Source organism: Diuraphis noxia, unplaced genomic scaffold (assembly GCF_037042655.1).
Source record: "Diuraphis noxia isolate RWA-SAM2 unplaced genomic scaffold, SU_Dnox_SAM2 contig0001, whole genome shotgun sequence".
Taxonomy (NCBI): domain Eukaryota; kingdom Metazoa; phylum Arthropoda; class Insecta; order Hemiptera; family Aphididae; genus Diuraphis; species Diuraphis noxia.
The window spans coordinates 33,800,035-33,819,086 of record NW_028301711.1 but is presented as its reverse complement, the minus strand read 5'-3'; the positions used below and the strand labels follow the sequence as shown (position 1 = coordinate 33,819,086).

The following is a 19,052-nucleotide window of genomic DNA, read 5'->3' as shown; positions in this document are numbered from 1 at the left end:
CTGTGACGCGCCGACGCCACCTCGCTTACACACGCCCGAATGAACGGAACCGCCGCCCGGCCGCCGACGGGCTGACGACGATCGCAACTCTCTCCGCCGCCGACTATCACGCACGCACGCACGCACGCAAGCGGCACACAACGAAACACTCGCGCGCACGCGCGGGCGTATCTCCGGTCGAACGAACGGGCGGCGGCGGTGGCGGATTCCATTTGTTTTTGCGGTTCGTGTTTTGGAGTCATTAACTCGGTCGTCGGCTCGTGCGAGTGCGCGAGTGTCCGTGTCCGCGTCCGTGTGTTGGTGTACTTTACCGTTGCGGAGTCTGTCTGCCCGCGTGTGTGTGCGTGTCAGTGCGTGCGCGCGACCGTTTGAGAGTGTACGTAGTGTGCGTCTGTGTGTGTGTGAGTGTGTTGCGCGTACGGCCAGTCGACGCCGCCTCCGACAGTCCGACGTCAGTGTGCCGCCGCCGCAGTAGTAAATCGTTGTCCTTCCCCCCGCGGAACCGCACACTTGTCTTTGGCGTTGCGTTTTTTATTCCGGTCGTTTTATCCGCGCCGCCACCGGCACGAACGCGAATAATAATATTATGTCCTCCTGACCGAACCGACAAATTACGACGACATAATATCTCCAACGAGAATTATTCACCAGCGCCGCGCAACACTTTTCACGGACAAACGGCGTGAAGCACAGTCGTTGTCGATCGATCCGGATCTCACCACCCCCTCCCACCCGACTGGAGAAGTGCTGTTCCTGCACGTCATAAGCGGTAAGTGCACTGTTCCAATAACGGACGTGATAATACGAGATTAAATAATAATAATAATGATAATTAACGTTATGAGTAGCGAACCGGACGAACGGAACCCGCCCGGAAACGCTCAAACGTGTCACTGGGTGAGGTGCGGGACGGTGGGGCGCGCGTAAATTTCCGTGCCGCCGTCGGCCTCCGCTGTCGATTCGTCCGTTTTTTAAATTTAATAATTTAAATTTTTGTTTTCGCATCCTCCACTCCGAACATTACCACCGGTCACCGCCGCCTACTTTTTTCACGCCGTCGTTTGTGTGTGTAAATAAATTCCGTTGCATAGCGTGTCTGCGCGTGCGTGTGAAGATTTTTCGGATTTTTCATTCCATCGTATTGCATAAATTTTTTGGCCCGGACCAGCGTCAGCGCATTAAGTCCGCGTCTTCCGCAGGTCGCTGCTTCCGATTTACGAGCACATTTCTTTCTCCCTTTTTCGGTGATATTATAATAATACTACAGTCGTGTCTGGGTGTGTCCGCACAACTACTAGTCACTAAAATTGTACCTATTAAGAATATCGTTTTTAAATAACTTTTAATATTTTAGTAAAAAAATATTGATATTTACCAATATTGTGATATTTCCATATCTTCAGTATATCGTACGACGAAGGTATGTGCATATTGTATATTTACTAGTTATCATTTCTGCCCTTGTTTGTATACAATCTATCGTCTGACAACTATTATCTGTAGACAATTGACTATGCTACAATATTAGTGTTTTGTAAAGTCGTTGTTGGTATTATGACTATTATGGTATTTATATCATGACATCGAATCCTAGATTTTGTTTTTAATCGATCTTTGCCGTTTTGACTGACACGTGTATAGGGTTTTTGATCGATCACCCTGCTGACGCTGAAAAAATATTTATCATCTAGGTTCAAGCGTCGCTCTGTGATCAGTCATCACACACTGTAACCACTTGTCTGCTTGTTAACTGTTATATGTACCTATACGAGATATTTTGTTTAATGTAGAATAAATTATACATCTGTCCCATTGTTCTTTTACCTATGTATTATTAAATTTCAATGTTTTCTTTTTTATTTTACATAATTTACTTAGGTACCTAATTACCAAGGTAATTACTCTGATTGTTTTATTATTTAATTACATAAGTGTAAATTAATGGTTCTATGGCTGTTAATATTCACACTTATTACATAAATGCACATTAAAATATTAAATGAATCATGAATTGCCAATAGTTATATTAAAAATAATTTTATCTAATGATGTACCTAGACAATAACCAATTACTTTTTGTATATTACTTACTGAAAACCAATTAAAATACATATAAATTTAAGTTGATATGTTCTATAATTTCTTATATTAATAATACAATATTCTCTATTCTATTGTGTGAGAATTTAGATACATTATGCACATTCTTTTATTAAATCTTAATCTATTTGTTGTCTCACAATGAATTAGGTAATTGTTTTATGTAAGTATCATAACATTTAGCTTATGTATGTAAACATCTTCCTAAACATCTAGGTAATTATAATATATTATAACATGTACATAATTTTTATCTTAATAAGTATATATGGTAGTCAGCTAAATAATTAATTACAATAATCATGCAGTAGTGTAGTAGATAGGTAGGTAGCTAGCTCAACATAATACATTTAGATTAGGATAAATGATTAACTTTATATATTATTTTTTTAAACTGATATCATATTAACATAGATTTATATTCATTGCGTTAGGTAATCAGTGGCAATGGTATCCATGTAAAACAAATTTATACCTAATATAGATAAGTATTAAGAATGAACTAAAGATTATGAATAGGTATTTGTAATATTACCCAATAAGTAATAATACAAATTTTTTTCAGATAATATGAGGTCAAAGCTTATTTAACTATTGGTAGTAAAAATTATATATAATTTAATGCTACTAACGTCAGTTATAAGCTCAAATTATGGCCAATTGAGTTGTCTGCTGACAACTAAATAATTTAGTTATTTGCCCGGTTATTTGGTTTATAGGTTTTTTTAAATTTGTAGATATCTATTTATTATTAGATATGTGTGACTAAAATTGTTTGAAATGCTTATTATAAATAAAACTAGGTGAAGAAATTTAACAAAAATTGTATTAACAAATTATGCAACTACCTAGATTATTATTATAACTCTTTAGTATGTTCTTATTAATGGTATGCATAAACTTAAGAGGCCGCTACATCCGCTTGTGATGTCTCCATCTTACAAATGTAAAACATTGCGAAAACTGTTTTGTGGGTTATAGAATCACTCAAGCTGTAATCCAAGCTAAGTAACCAAATTTTCATGATATAAAGAAGAGAATATTTACATTGCAACATTGTCTTCATTTTTTCGATACCAGAACTAAAAAAAAGTTATTAAAATTAAAAAAACTCAAAAATAAAGAATTCTTAAACAATAAGAACTTTTTTAATTGTGACATCAAAGAATTAAAAACAATGTTGCACAGTAAATATTCTCTTCTTTAAATCATGAAAATTTGGTTGCTTAGCTTGAACTACAGCTTACGTGGTTCTTGCCCGCTCAAAATTGTTTTTTGCAATGTTTTACATTTGTAAGACGAAAACAACACATGCAGGTGTAGTGTCTTCTTAACATTAATTTCAAAATATTGATAGATAATGTCACGTGTTATACATTTTATCAACATTTTCAACTTGTACAATACTTTATAATACATTGGTAGCGATTGGTAGGTACTAGATATTATAAGATACTGTTTTTTAATTGTGACCCTCCCGTTATTCCTAAATTAGATTAAATAATATCGGCATTACCAACATTTACCAATATTGTTGTATAAATGTCGACATTTACTAGTGACCGTGTACTAAAATCACAAATTTAATCAATAAGCAAACATTCACCAATATTTTTGGTGTACAACGTCATTAACTGGCGACTGTCAGCATTCACCAACTGCGGACATTCACAGTAACATTTACATAATATGAAATTTATTACCAATATTATAGGTATTTTATATATTACAATAAATCTATTACTAAGTAGGTAATTAAATATAATTAATATAATAACAGTATTAAAAAGTTATGTTATATCAAATATAACCTTGCAAAATTCTAATATTCAAATTCAAATGAAAATTCCTACATGTCAATTGAAGTTTTCTTCCTTTTTCTGTTGAATCTACATCATCCTGATTAATAATTATATCAATATTAATTTTAAAAGTCTTCAATATGTCAACTTAGTAATGGGAGAAAATCCGGATTTGCTAAAGTTTGAAAATTGAGATGTTTGAAGTTCGAAATTTGAATCTTACTGTAGAGCCAGATTTTGGATTCTAAAATCCAAATTATTCATTGAATCCAAAATTTCGTACTTGAAAACATTGAATTAATATCCTCTAGAAATATTTATTATAAATAACTACCAATACATTTTTTTAAATAATTGTATGATAGTAGAGATTGGTATAGAAAATTAATATCTATAAACGAAATGTTGATATATAATATTTTAATAATAATACAACTGTCGAGCCCAATTAAGAAGTTTTAAATATATAATTCGGATATCATAAAATACATTTTAGTTATTATTAGTCTCCAAAAATAATGGTACGTGAAACTTGAAATGTTTACTAATTATTGAGATATATTATTTAGACCACCGTTATCTTCCAAAATTCGAAATCCTGATTTTCTAGCCTGAAATCTAGATTTGGTGAAATTTTTAAAAATTTTAATTTCATCCCTATCACTATGTGAAATATCCATGTTACTAAGTCTTTCTAGGCCATAAGTTTTTTTACAATTTTTTGTTGAGGCGATGAAAAAATGAAAACATTCACATGCAGCCCACTTGTTAGAATAGGAAAAAAAATGTATAAATAGAGTATACAAAGTCTAACAAAAAAAATATTTTATGTTAGTGTTAGATATATGAAAAAAAAATTATAAAAATTATATGGATGATAAATTATCTAAGAATATCTCAACAAATCAAAATTATATTTTATAAAATTCTCAAAAATAAATTACTTAACTTATATAAATCATAATTGTTCTTATTATCAGATTTACAAATTAGCCATTTTGAAATTTTCTAAGTACCTATAACATACTTTTCTTGATAAAAAATAATTTCAAATCTAAAGGCCTTCGGGAAGGCCTTTCTCCCAGCCTTTCTAATGATATTTTTCTAGTAAATTTACTTAATATGGCGGCAAAAACTCTTCAAGAGTAATATATGCCAGCAGAAGAAGAAGAAATTTACTTAATACCAATTGGACGTTGCCCCATTAAATTTTTAAAGGGTGCAGTTGCCCCCTCCTCTCCATTTTTCTCCTCAGGTTATTCCTATGATTATTTAATTTGAGTACCTACTTTAGTAACAAGTTGTTTCCTATTTAGAACTCTAACCTACTTTTATTTAGGAGGTTTATAGACAATGATAATGAAAATGTTATGATTATACATGATTAAGGTCAAAGTATAATAATAATATATTAGCATTTCCTAATGATCATTTATTCCATTGAACATTATCATTCATAAGTGTATTATAAAAACAAACATAATAGGTACTTTCTATTTTATCATTTACCTACTGTTTACTATTTAGTTATCAGTACAAAAATTGAATTCAACTTAAAAATAATTGGGTACCAATAATAATATCATCATAACCTCATTCATGTATCAAATATCAATAATCATGGACATTAAAATACTTAGTAGTATTAGATAAACCATTTTTGCTAGGTTTTTAAGTGTTTCTAATGTTTCTATAAATTATAAATATTAAATTTTATTATAATTATTAGTACAAAAAAATATGTTTAATAAATCCCTTTAGTTAAATTTGTAATCCAAGTCTGAAAAAAACATAATATTTTATGTGAAAATTAAAAAATATATTACATTAAGCAGTAAGCATTGATAATATTCCTCAGCTTAAATAAGTAATTCTGTGTAGCTATTTTACCTAATGTGTTTACTGTATGTACCTATTATATAATCAATATTATTGCATTAAATCTACATTAAACATTATATTTTAAATACAATACAAAATGTTTTTTAGTATTAGGAATATTAAATCATATTTTGATTTTAGGTTCAACCTATGGTTCAACCCTGAAGACTATAAAATTTTTTTTTTTTGATTTGGTAGGTATTCTAAATTATGATTTATTTTGTATTTTGGTGGATAGTTCATATATAGAATTTTTGACATGTATATATGTCTTTTGGCGGAGGTCATTCTAAAAATTTGTATGACATCAAAAGCATTACTATGATGTCATAACCCAGCTCTATTCACTATACAAAATTAATTTTATTAAGTTATTTCTAGTTACCTAGGTAACCCATATTTAATAATAATAGATCTACGTTTCCATAACAACCTCATTAAAATTTTTAGATTTTAAGCGTAATAATTCCTAATTTATAATTATATTAATAACTTTAATTTATTATCTCCCATGTCGGCTAAATGTCATGACAAATTATGTATTCAATAAATATAAATTTACATAAGTATATTTGTAAAAGCTAAATTTACTTTTTATCAATCATTCTTACTAAGCATATATCTTTAATTTAAATCTATTAAAATTATATTATAATTTGTATGGAAAAAGTCTATTTATTTAGCCATCTTTATGCATTTTAAATAGAGGTTATACATAAAACTTTTGTGAAACTGCTTATATACAGTTTGATCACGATCTAAGGTAACACTAAATATCTCAAGTGGATAGCCTTATATTAATGAAATGGGATTTTCAGGAAATGATAGAGAGTAGGTACCTAGATACATATTTTCAGATTAAGTTCAAATTTTTAACACTTGGTTTGCGCAAATGCAGTACAACTTACATGTTTTTAATGGAAACATTTTTTTTCTCTACATATTCAGATAGATTATTTTTTCAAACATTTTTTGTACTAAAAGTCTTTTTCTATAAAGAAAACTGACCAAGTAAGTCAAAATTTGGATTTATGAATAATTTGTGTTTAATGAAATTTTTATTTATAACCACTAGAAATCATAAAATTAGTGTAAAATAATAAAACATTATTTTTAGAGTATAATATTTTGTCAATTGTATTAATGAATAACAATTTTTATATTTATATTGATAATAGTAATATTAATATTATAATAAAAAAATAAAATGTATTAATTAAATTAAACTATATTAAGATATCTTGATATTTGAATTCTGTGGTTTATACAGATCCATCTGTTAATCTTCAGGATTTTTTACCAAAATACAGGTAGTATATGATATTTTAAGACTAAATTAAAGGGGATTTTTTGACTGAATTTTTGAGGTGATTACTTGAATTATGTTTAGAACAATAATGGCGAAAACTTTGAACAATTCATAAGATAAATTTAGTTAATAAATTTTATTTTTTATTATAATATTAATATTACTATTATCAGTATTAATATTTTATAGTATTAGTATTTTGTTATACATTTAATTGGTACTATTGACGAAACATCATTCTCTAAAAATAATGTTTTATTATTTCACACTTATTTTATTATTTCCAGAGGCTGTAAATGAAAATTTCATTAAACACGAATTATGCAAAAATTCAAATTTTGGCTAATTTGGTCACTTTTGTAAATAGAAAAAAAATAGTGTTTCCATTAAACAAAGTATAAGTTGTATTGCGCATGTGCTCACCAAAAGTGTTAAAAATTTTAAATTTATCTAATAATATGTATTTAGGTACTCCCAATCACGTCCCGAAAAAACCTCATTTCAGATCAAGGTCATTCATCTGATATATTTAAAGTTACCTTAAATCATGATCATACTGTATTCAAATTAATACGAGAGTTAATATTAAATATCTAAATTATTAATAATTTGTTATAAGTCGACTTGAAGTTGAACATTTGTTAATGATTAAGTATTCATTATAATAATTATAATATTCATTAGCTATATATTTTTTGTTCAAATAGGTTGAGTTAATATTAAATATCTAAATTATTAATAATTTGTTATGAGTCAACTTGAAGTTGAACATTTGTTAATGATTAAGTATTCATTATAATAATTATAATATTCATTAGCTATATATTTTTTGTTTAAATAGGTTGAGTAATTTTTGACACTAAAAATATGGCTGACATAGAAGCCGAACCACCGCAGAGCAACGGGTATGCAAATACCAATGATGATGATGATGAACGTGGAAAAATGAGACCTGCAGATATTGATGCTGTAAGTAAAAGAGAAATTTTGTCAGTTACGTTGATATCATGTTAAATTTTTAATTTATGGCTGCTTATTGTAATATTGTAGGATGTAAGAGAAATGGAACGACGGAAAAGAGTAGAAATGATTATGAATTCTCGTTTGTTCCGTGAAGAACTGGAAAGAATAATTGAAGTGCAAATGAAAGATGGTGGTTCTGTTCCAGCTGGGCTTTTACAACAAATTTCAGAAATGATGGGTGGGCGTCCATCAGGAGGTTCTAAATGTTAGTATTGTATATTTTGTAGTTAACATTTTTTTTTAAAATTTATGATCAATATTGTTTATGCTTGTATTAAAATTAAATTATGATTGTAGCTTCAAATTGTGTGGTTCCAATTAATGATATTCGTGGTGTAGAAAGTATGGGATATGCCAAAGGTGAAAAAATTATCAGATGCAAATTAGCAGCAGTATTCAGATTAATGGACTTATATGGCTGGACCCAAGGAATTTATAACCAAGTTTCTGTAATTAAAATTTCATTAACATTGCTAATTAAATATAGTTATTTTTTTATTAAAGTTTTATAAAATTGATAGGGCTAAGAATTCAAATAGATATTTTTAATCAAACATTTGAATAATATCTGTTTTGGTTTTTTTTTTTAATGTTTGCCCTTTTAATTATTTATCATAGCATTTTAAATATTGTCATAGATGATAATTTATTTGTAGGCTCGATTAAATCAAGAAGAAGAACATTTTTTAGTTAGTCCATATGGACTTTTATGTAACGAAGTCACTGCTTCTAGTTTAATTAAAGTAGACATGCAAGGAAATGTTATGGAACCTGGGACTACTAATTATGGTGTTAACATAACAGCATTTCAACTTCATGCTGCTATTTATGCAGCAAGACCTGATTTGAAAGCTATTATCGATGTACAAGTGTATGTTACTTTTTATAATTATAATGTTGGATTCCATAAACTAATTCTTAATTATTCATTTACAGAGGACCTGTTTTGGCCGTATCATCATTACGTTGCGGCTTATTGCATATAAGTAAAGAAAGTGCATTGATTGGAGATGTCTCACATTATGCATACCCAGGATCTACTGTAGATCCGGATGAAAAAGAAAAAATTGCAAGAAGCTTAGGACCGATTAATAAGGTATTAAATGCTTAACATTTTATATTCTTTTTCATTTATTTATCTACATAGTTTTATTTATATTGTAATGCCATAATTAAAGACCAGATTGCATATAAAATGTATGTTCCTATTTTAAAAATCATATACATGCAATCAATTAGTGTACATATATCATTACTTAACCGATTAAATATCAAAATTTTATACTGCATATTTTGATTTAAGTACATGTTTTGCATATATTTGCATATTTTAATTGTAAACTTAGAAGATGAAAAGAAGCATTAAAAATTATTAATCAATTTTAAATAGATTAAATTTGAATCTTACTTACATTAAAACAAATTGTTCATGTATTGTTGAAAGTATCAAAAAGCTTGACAATTCTAATATATCACTTGTAAACTTGTTAAAAATCTTAAAACAAATGGAAAATTCTGTCAATGAACTTTCTACATGCAAAAATAGTACAATAATCTAGACAAAATGTAAAAATAATTTCAATGAAAATAAAAGACAAATGGTTTAAAAAGAAGTTTTGAAAATACTTCAAGGTGTCAGTGGTAATTTCAACTATTTGTCTGTTTCAAATAATTCACTGGAAGTATTAGCCAAATTTAATTATGCACTAATAACTAGTATTGACGTTGAACACAGTTTTTAACCTTACAAGTACATCCTTAGAGATCGTTTTCATAATTTTACAGAAATAAATAGAGCTGTAAATTTTCAATAATCCTGAAAATTTTGAAAACATTTTTTCATTTAGATTTTTTATTACAGACAATTTAAAAACTTACCAACTTACTTAAAAAAATAAAAATACTAACTGTTTAATATATTTTACTTAAAAAAAACTGTTTAGTGTATTTCATTCATTAAAAATGTTTTGATACAAATTTAAAAAAAAAAAATAGAATTTCAAATTAATTTAATCTAATTTTCAATGTAGCTAACTGAAAATTTTCAGAAAATTTCAATGAAAAAAAAAATTTCAATTGAAAATTTTCAAGCTCACATCTCTAGAAATAAACATGGAACACACTTTGATAATTTATTGTTTTTCCAATTTACATTCCTACTACATTGTACCACATGCTATGTACTTACCTACATTTTTTATGTAAATTTAAATAAAAAAAGTAATTAATTATCAGCGATAATTTTGATAAAAAATAAACGATTGTTTATATATAATATATGTTAATTTATAATTTATCTCTGCAAAGTTTAGTAAAATTAAAATTTTAGTATGCATGTTTTGTCTTTTTTCTTTCATAATATCTTGCCTTTTTTTAAATGCATTTTTACATGCATATTTTACAATTTAAAATGCATAATATAAATCCGGTCTTTAGTCATAACTATTTTTCTACTAATGTTTGCATTAGTTTATTACCATAGAGTTCTTTATTTACTATTCCTGAAAAGTCTACTCTTAAACTAATAATATTAACATAACAAAATTATTTCTGCTAGGTTATATACTATTCAATATTTTTTGTTTAGGTTATATTTTTTACTAATCATGGTGCAGTTTGTTGTGGTGAATCAATAGAAGAAGCATTTTACAATGCATATAATATTGTTACAGCTTGTGAAACACAGGTATATTTTATTGTCAGTTGTTTTATAATGATAATTTATTTGTAAATTCTCAATTATATTTCAGCTTAAAGTATTACCTGTGGGATTAGATAACATTGTGACAATGACTGACGAACAATGCAAATTCATATACGATGCTGCCAGGTCTCCACCAGAAGGTACATCGCCTTCCCCCTTACCTGCAGGAGGAGCCGTTGCAGATAAACGCTGGAGAGTTGGAGGTCTTCAATTTGAAGCACTTATGAGAATGCTAGACAATGCAGTATGTTTTTAAAAAAATAATTTAAATTTACTAAATTACAATCAAGATATTATGCCAAGACAGTGCTTATTTATCTACTATTTATAGAACGATTAATTTACAATCACTCATTTAGTTTAATGATGTTCATCTAAGTAATGTGCTCTATTAATAATTGGAGTTAGTAATTGTATTTACTGTATTTGTTTTATTTATAAATAATTTGCCTTTTAGTTTAATTGTTAAATAGTTAAAATACAATTATAAAATAAACAACAAATTTGATAGAAAACTGAAATAGAAAAATAATTAATGACTTAATTTTAAAATAATATTTAATTAATGTTAAATTTTGACTTTTTATCATTTTTAAGTCTGTTCATAAAGCCCTTAACCTGACAATCAAGTTTTTAAAAGCAAATTTGTATTAAGAAAATTTTAACTGGTAAAAATATATGAAAGTTAGTGTTAAATAAAAAATAAAATCCCTTGGGAATGAGTTGTTGTAATTTTTTTCCTACCAAATAAATAAATCTTCATAAAAATACAGTTTTAATAATTTAATAATAATTTATTTCATAGGGTTTCCGTACAGGTTATATATACCGACAACCACTTATCAAAGGTGAACCTCCCCGCCCACGTAATGATGTTGAGGTACCACCAGCAGTTTCTTCTCTTGGATATTTGTTAGAAGAAGAAGAGCTATATAAAAATGGGTAAGTTAAATTTTTATATTCATTTTCTGTAATTAATAATATATTGTAAGACTGTATGTGTTTTAAATAGGCAATGGAAAAAATATTATGATGGCCGCAAATCCACTGATAGAACTAAATGGCTAAATTCGCCGAATGTGTACCAAAAAGTAGAAGTACTTGAAACTGGAACGACAGATCCTAAAAAAATCACTAAGGTAGACACCAAAAAATAATTTTTATGTGTTGGTTAATTGCGATTTTAATGAGTAACTTTTTATTTAATTTTGATTATTATAATTTATGAAATTAATTCAAAGTCATATTTTAATTATAATTTAATTTATACATTTATTTATACTATTCTAATGTCAATGTTTTAATATTTCTAACAGTAGTGTTGTGTCTTAACATTTTTGCATTGTTATTAATCTAAGAAAGTATTTTTAACTTTTAATTTTATGATTATATTTTTCAACACCTTAAATTTGGGCTTTTCGAAACTGAATAACACTTAGTTTAAGTGCTTTTGACAATTTCTGTAATTAATTTTCGCTTTGCTACAAATTTATACTTTATTGTTATTGAATCATAGAAATATATTTAATTTTGAAAATGTTAATTCACATCATTTAATTATACTAATAAATAACTATACTTTTATTTTTGTTCCAAGATTGACTAATTTGGGAATTTCATATTATAATATTTATTATGTATAGATTATATATCAAACTATAGAATGTTGTTAAATTAGGTTATCCATTGTGTCACACACCAAACAATTCGTGTTATTCTATATTAAATAAATACAATTATGTTTTAGATACTTACATATGTATTATTTAGTATCAATAGTATTATCTTTTCAGATCTTTTATATATACTATTGTTTTTCATCTTCTCTCTCTGGTGTAACTTGTTAAAAAAAACTCATAACATCGGATTCAATTAAATCATTCAAACAACGTGTCAAATAGTTGTGGTATTCATCATAGATTATTGAATATTTTCTTTTCTTTTTTGATCTATGGTAGTCAGTATATAACTATTAATTCAATTATTTGTATTGTTCTATTGAATATATTAATCATTCTATTACTTATGTATAATATGTGAGCATAGATAAATTGCTCTTTTATTTTTAAGTTAATATTAACTTAAAAAATAAATTATGCTTGAATTATATTGTGTTTTTTATGCATATCCTTAAAAATAATATACACATTAAATATTATAGTTGTGTTTTTGAGTATATTTTTCAATATACTGGTTCACACCTAATCATACTTTATGTAACAATTTGTATGCAATTTTATTTTATTTTTGGAAAATAATTTAAATTAATTTAATATTTCTTGAAATGATTGACAATTATATTAAAAGAATAAATGTTTGAGATAAAAATATTATTTATGCTATTAATTAAAACTTATGTTAATTGTAATACTTAATTTTTAAAAAATAGTAATAATTTTTTAGTGGGTATCTGAAGCTTCTCCAAATTCAAGTACGCCTTTTAAAATAGAAGGACCTCTTCAATTCGTTCCAAAAAATACTAATCCAAAAGAGTTCAAAAAACTACAACAACAAGTAATAACAATACAATTATTTTATTTGTGTAAATAAGTAATACTTATGATTTCTTTTTTTATCTTAAGATTAAAGAAAATCGAAGAGCTGATAAAATTACTTCAGGGCCTCAATCCCAAATTTTAGACGGTGTTTCATGGGAAGAAGCAAAAAAATTACAAGTATTAATTTAATAAAATATATATATTAGGTAAAACAAAAAATAAGTACTTGCAACTAACATTATTTTAAACATAGGATGCTAACTTAAGCACAAACAGCGACCAAGTTATTTTGGTGGGTGCTGCATCTAAAGGAATAATACAACGTAATTTTCAACATAACGCAACTGTTTATAAGACACCATATGCAAAGAACCCTTTTGATGCTGTCACTGATGAAGAAATAGAATATTATAAAAATGCTGTTGAAAGGAGTACAATTGGTTAATATTTAAATTAAATTCATTTTTAGAGTATTAATATTAGTTAAAATGTATTGTCTAATGATATTTATTAATGGTTTTTTTTTCTTACTTGTAGACAAAGATCAAATAATGGATATTAAAGAACAATTGGACAGTGTTCACTTTTCACCAGCCAAGCAATCTGAAGCATTCATTATTAGTGAAACTGAAGATGATAGTAGAGCAGGTAATAAAAGAATATAAAATAACTAAAATTCAAAATATTTTTAGAATTAATAAATTTTGTTGAAAATAATGTTTCAGAAGCTAGAGTGTTGCAAGTAGAAAGAAAATCTGTGCTGAAACCTGACCAAGCTGAATTTGTTCTAAGCGAAGGTATGATAATCAACTATTCAAAAAAATTAGATAATTATAATTCAAAATGCAATTTATATTGGTTCAACTCAATTTTTTTTATATAATATCCAGTAAAAGATTCTATGAAATTAACTTAACAAAAATTACTGGAGTATTTAGGTCGAATATTTTCTGATGTATTCCAAATGTATCATTTTCAATTGCTACAGCATTAGATTTAAAAATCATGTTTCTTTAATGATATGGAATTGCGTAATTATGGGGCATATATAGGCATGTTTCTTTCATTTCTTATTTATAAAATGAGTAGTCAAATATCTCTTTGACCTTTTTTATTGGAACTATTTACAGTTTTTTAATATCTTTGATTTTATGACTTAAAAAATAACCTCTTAGTGAAATAGGTTATTTAAATGTAGTATTTTAGTGGACATTTTGACGTTGCATAAAAAAATTATCACATTGAATAATACTTCAAAACTGTTCAATTAAAGTTAAATAGAATATTATAAAAACTAAATTTACCAATTTTTCAAAATTTAAATGTTATTTCTTTCTATATTTCATAAATTTTAATTAGAATTTATGTATTCAATAACTAGTACAAGACAAGTATGACATTATTGATAATTCAGAAACTACTATTAAACCTATGTGGATAACATTACCATCTACTGCTAATATGGTAAACGTTCAAGAAATTTGTGAAAAAAGTGATCATGTAACAAGTAATTGCAAATTAAGTTCCTCCATGACAAAGTCTTGTGGATATTGATAATAATGTATTTGATTTTTGATCAATTGTATTTTTAAAATAACAGCATACCAGAAACCTGTTTGATTTTTCCATAACATTATACAATTATTAATGTTATTGCAAGGTGTAAAATTGTAAAATAAATAATCAGTTTTAAAAATAAATGTTATCAATAGATTTTGGCTACCATTTTTTTTTCACTTTTAATTAATATTGTATGTAACTGTTGAAAATCAATTTTCAGAAATGATATAAAATTTACTTTATTATTTTGTTATGTTGTGTTTTTGTTTCATATTTAATACTAACAATAAATGATAACATAAAATTCATATACAATTTAAATTGTAAGCCAATAGTTAGTTATCAATATTCATAATATAGTGTATTTCATGTTAAACCTCATTTCATTTAACATTTTTATGATAAGTTGTTGACATTGTGGATCTGATTAACCTTCAGTTAAGTTATTTGTCTGATTTAATTATTTTACAGAATTTGGGCTAGAAAAACTTGCTTTTGGCATTAAAAAGCTATTCTTATTTCTTTCAAAAACGTTATAATATCATTGTACTTTTTATTTTTAAGATTATATTTATTCCTTAGAATTACTAGGAAATTCTTTCATTTTTTGTTCTCAGGAATTAAGTGTTAAACTTTTTAATTTTTGAATTGTTAACAAAGCATAATGTTGTAGATAAAAAATAATGTACTTACTAAACTTCAACAACTAGAAATCAAAGTTTTCTCAAATGTGAAAAAGTTAATTTGCATGCAGGAAAAAATCTTTTTACCCAACACCTTGTGTTATGTAAATTCTCCGATTGTTACCATACATTTCATATGATTTAGTAAAGATTAGTTTTCTCATATTTTTCAATTGAAATATGAATATAGAATGTATTTACTGAATATATAATTTATAGGAGAAAATACATATAATGGTGATCAATCAGATGCTCATCAAAGTACATTTTCAAGTAGTAAAGAGGTAATTTAAATATTTTAATTTTTTTGAAAGACAAAGATTAAATACATTTAATTAAAATTGACTTAATATATAACAGGGATCACCCACTAAAGAAATGTCCACTGAGGATTCTTCACATAAAGACAAGAAAAAGAAGAAGAAAGGAATTCGAACCCCATCGTTCCTTAAAAAGAAGAAAGAAAAAAAGAAGAGTATTCCAGCTTAATAATTGTGTAAGCACATTGTATATAGTGGTGTATACTCAAGTGTTAAGATACTTTCAACATAACTGATTAAATTTATTTAGTATTTAAACATTTTAAACATATTTTATTTATTTATTTTAACTAAATTTTTTATTTTAGAATATGCAGACATACGCTTTGGCGAACACCGCTTTGGTCAACCAGCACTACAAATAGTCTGTAGCTCATTTAGTCATTCAATCATCTTTTAATCATTTTGGACTTGACAGACTAAACAATTTCAATTTTGACACTTGTGTCTATTCATTTCGTTAAGTTAATAGATATTTATTTAATCAAGTGCATTAGACTTATGCAATTAGTAACTAGTAAATAAGAGTAATCCTATTTATGTTTAATATCATACGTAGATTTGGCCCTATTCAACAAATTAATCTATTATTATGATAAATTTTTTTTTTTTTTGCTTGTGAAATTATTGTTACCAAATTTTAAACTTTTTTTATATTTATAAAAACTATAAAGATAAGCTTGAGAGTAACTTAAAAATACTCGTGAAATTCAATTTATCAATAAACAATTACATGTATTAAATTTTGATTTCAAACAATTTATGTATACAGTATGTCCAGATGACATAAATTTTACTTTTAACATCTTCAAATGTTTTTTTTCCCCTATTAGTATTCTAGTTCTTCAGTATTTATTTATGTCCAATTTATGAATGACTGTGGGAATAGATTACTGAGTCATTATTAGCTAATGTGTTACATAAAATAGTGATTCAATTTTGATCAGGTTATTTAAAAAAAAAAAAAAAAAACTGTTATCTTTATAAATGAGTATTTATTTGAACACTACATTATATTATACCATATATACATTTTTTCTGAAACCATATTATCGCATCTTGTACTTTTGTACATTTTTAACTAAAACATTAAAAATATTGTACTTGTCATTTTCTTCTGCTTATAAAATTCTAAAATGTATGGGGTTTTTTTGTTTTATTACTAGAATGATTTTTGGAAAGATTAATTATGCATTTAAATTTATTTTTGTAATATGGCTGCTAATACGATATTTGAGACTCATATATATAAATAAATAATAATTATTTGTTTGTGATAAAATATATATGTATATATATATATTAAAACTACTTTAACCGTTAATGTGATTATGAGTTTTACATTGTGCATAAGATAAACTAAGAAATTGGTGCGAGTAGATTAAATAATATTATGCACTTAAATATAGTTTTATCTCATCAAATTGTCTGTTGCCATTCATCCTTGTCTGTTTGTATACAAATCATTCTCTAAAAGAGGAATACTAAATATATATATTTATATGAACATTCAGACCATCTATTTAATTTATTGTAATATACATCACTTAGATTGTAATATTATATGACCATTGGCATTAATTGCCATTTTTTTTTATGTTTGTAGACATTTATTTGCTATTATTTTTAAATAACAGCCAAATTGTAAAAACTGCCCTAATTAACAAATTGTAATCGTGAAAAATTAATTATACTTTTTATATCTATTTATTTGTTACAAAGATTTTTAATTACTATTTTTATTTAAAAAATATATAAATATATATTCACGGTAGTGTTATGTAAAATCATATTAATTATAGATATATCAAAATGTTATTTATAACGTTTAATTCATTATCTGGTTCAATATTGAAGTCTGCAAATAATTACAATCGGAATATACATTTATATATTTATATACACTCGTATAAACGTCACATAACTGTTTTTTTTTATTTTGGTTACTTTTTTGCACAAAAATTAAAACCTTAAACATTTTTCTATTATGATTGTTTTGCGAGGCTTAGATAATTTTGTAATTATATTATATTTATTTAATATATAAATAGTGTATTACGATTGTGTTTAAATGTACTACAAATCTATTGATAAATGAACTAGGTAGCTTAAACTTTCTATGTTGTGAAAATGTATTGGTGTATACAATAATTTTTTATGTCTATGCCTGCCACAAACGCCTGGTGTGTATCTATCGCAATAACACAATTAGCCAAGTTTGTTTTGTATTTTTAATTTTATTTCCTTTGCATATTGATTTTATGGTAATTATTAAATCTCCGTTCTTTAATTGACTTAATTTATTATTATTGCTTGATTGTCAATATTCATAACATTTGTAACACAAACTCATCATATTAATTTTAAGCTTGAAAAAATATTATTTAATTTAAAAATTTTATATTATTATACTTATTTATTTTGTTTTTGTGTTCCTTTTTTGGTTTTTATTTTGATTTCAAATTTTTAAAATATTTTCAAACCCTAAGCTGTATCATCAATATATTGCTTTATATCAGTTATTGTTGTTATTTTTTTTGAAACCATTAATCCTTTCCTACACCAATACCCTTTTTTAAAACGATCAACAATATATCATTTAATATAGATGTATTTATAAATGTATTAAAGGAAATTAATATATTAATTTTATCGCATCAATAATAAAGTGATGATAACTAAAATCTGTACAATTTTGGCTTGTTTTTTTTTTTGTGTTATACAGGGTTGAAAATTTTTATTTAAAATATTTAATTTAATTAATTTATCTCTGTCTTGTATATAAATACTTGCTCAAATATGCTGAGCTACATATTAAGTAATATTATATAGGTATAGTAATGTACAACATAGAGCTTTAATTCATCATTCAGTTATGTTTGTCAAATTTATAAAAATCGAAGTCTTTAGCTGATAAATAACTGGTTTGTCGTTAATGTTAGGTACCTATTATTATGGGTTATGGGTAATGATTAAAAATATAATTAATGTATTCAAGAGATACTACATAAAAATTTTACATAAAATTTACTATATTTGCTATAAAGAATTATAAATTGAAACTAAACACCATTTACAAATTAATAATTTAGGTATTTAATAAAAGATTGTTAGAAGTTTCTGTGACTAAATTCTTCAGTTATAACTAAATGAGAGTTTATTATTTTGCATG

General features: G+C 26.1%; 1 protein-coding gene across 4 annotated transcripts; it reads left to right on the top strand.

Moving 5' to 3' along the window:
• Window positions 1–329: 329 nt before the first annotated feature.
• On the top strand, window positions 330–18,402 carry hts (adducin 1-like protein hts). Of its 4 annotated transcripts, none has more exons than XM_089230727.1 (19): window positions 330–769; window positions 7,934–8,061; window positions 8,143–8,320; window positions 8,413–8,564; window positions 8,772–8,986; window positions 9,052–9,211; window positions 10,703–10,801; window positions 10,866–11,063; window positions 11,625–11,761; window positions 11,832–11,958; window positions 13,223–13,333; window positions 13,402–13,494; window positions 13,571–13,757; window positions 13,855–13,965; window positions 14,043–14,114; window positions 14,699–14,824; window positions 15,780–15,844; window positions 15,921–16,056; window positions 16,189–18,402. In XM_089230727.1, the coding sequence occupies exons 2-18, from the start codon at window positions 7,960–7,962 to the stop codon at window positions 16,047–16,049; spliced, it is 2,262 nt and encodes a 753-aa protein (XP_089086853.1). In that variant the 5' UTR covers window positions 330–769; window positions 7,934–7,959; the 3' UTR covers window positions 16,050–16,056; window positions 16,189–18,402. The 4 variants fall into 4 exon arrangements, with proteins under 4 accessions (XP_089086853.1, XP_089086845.1, XP_015379119.1 ...); XM_089230719.1 differs by lacking the exon at window positions 14,699–14,824 and adding an exon at window positions 5,925–5,977 and having other exon boundaries at window positions 344–769; XM_015523633.2 differs by lacking the exon at window positions 14,699–14,824 and having other exon boundaries at window positions 347–769.
• The last annotated feature ends 650 nt before the right edge of the window (window positions 18,403–19,052 follow it).

Coding starts and splice junctions, on each gene's coding strand:
- hts (XM_089230727.1), top strand. CDS start 7,960: ATGGCTGACATAGAAGCCGAACCACCGCAGAGCAACGGGTATGCAAAT. Junction 8,987..9,051: donor GCTATTATCGATGTACAAGT/GTATGTTACTTT, acceptor ATTCATTTACAG/AGGACCTGTTTTGGCCGTAT. Junction 13,334..13,401: donor TCAAAAAACTACAACAACAA/GTAATAACAATA, acceptor TTTTATCTTAAG/ATTAAAGAAAATCGAAGAGC.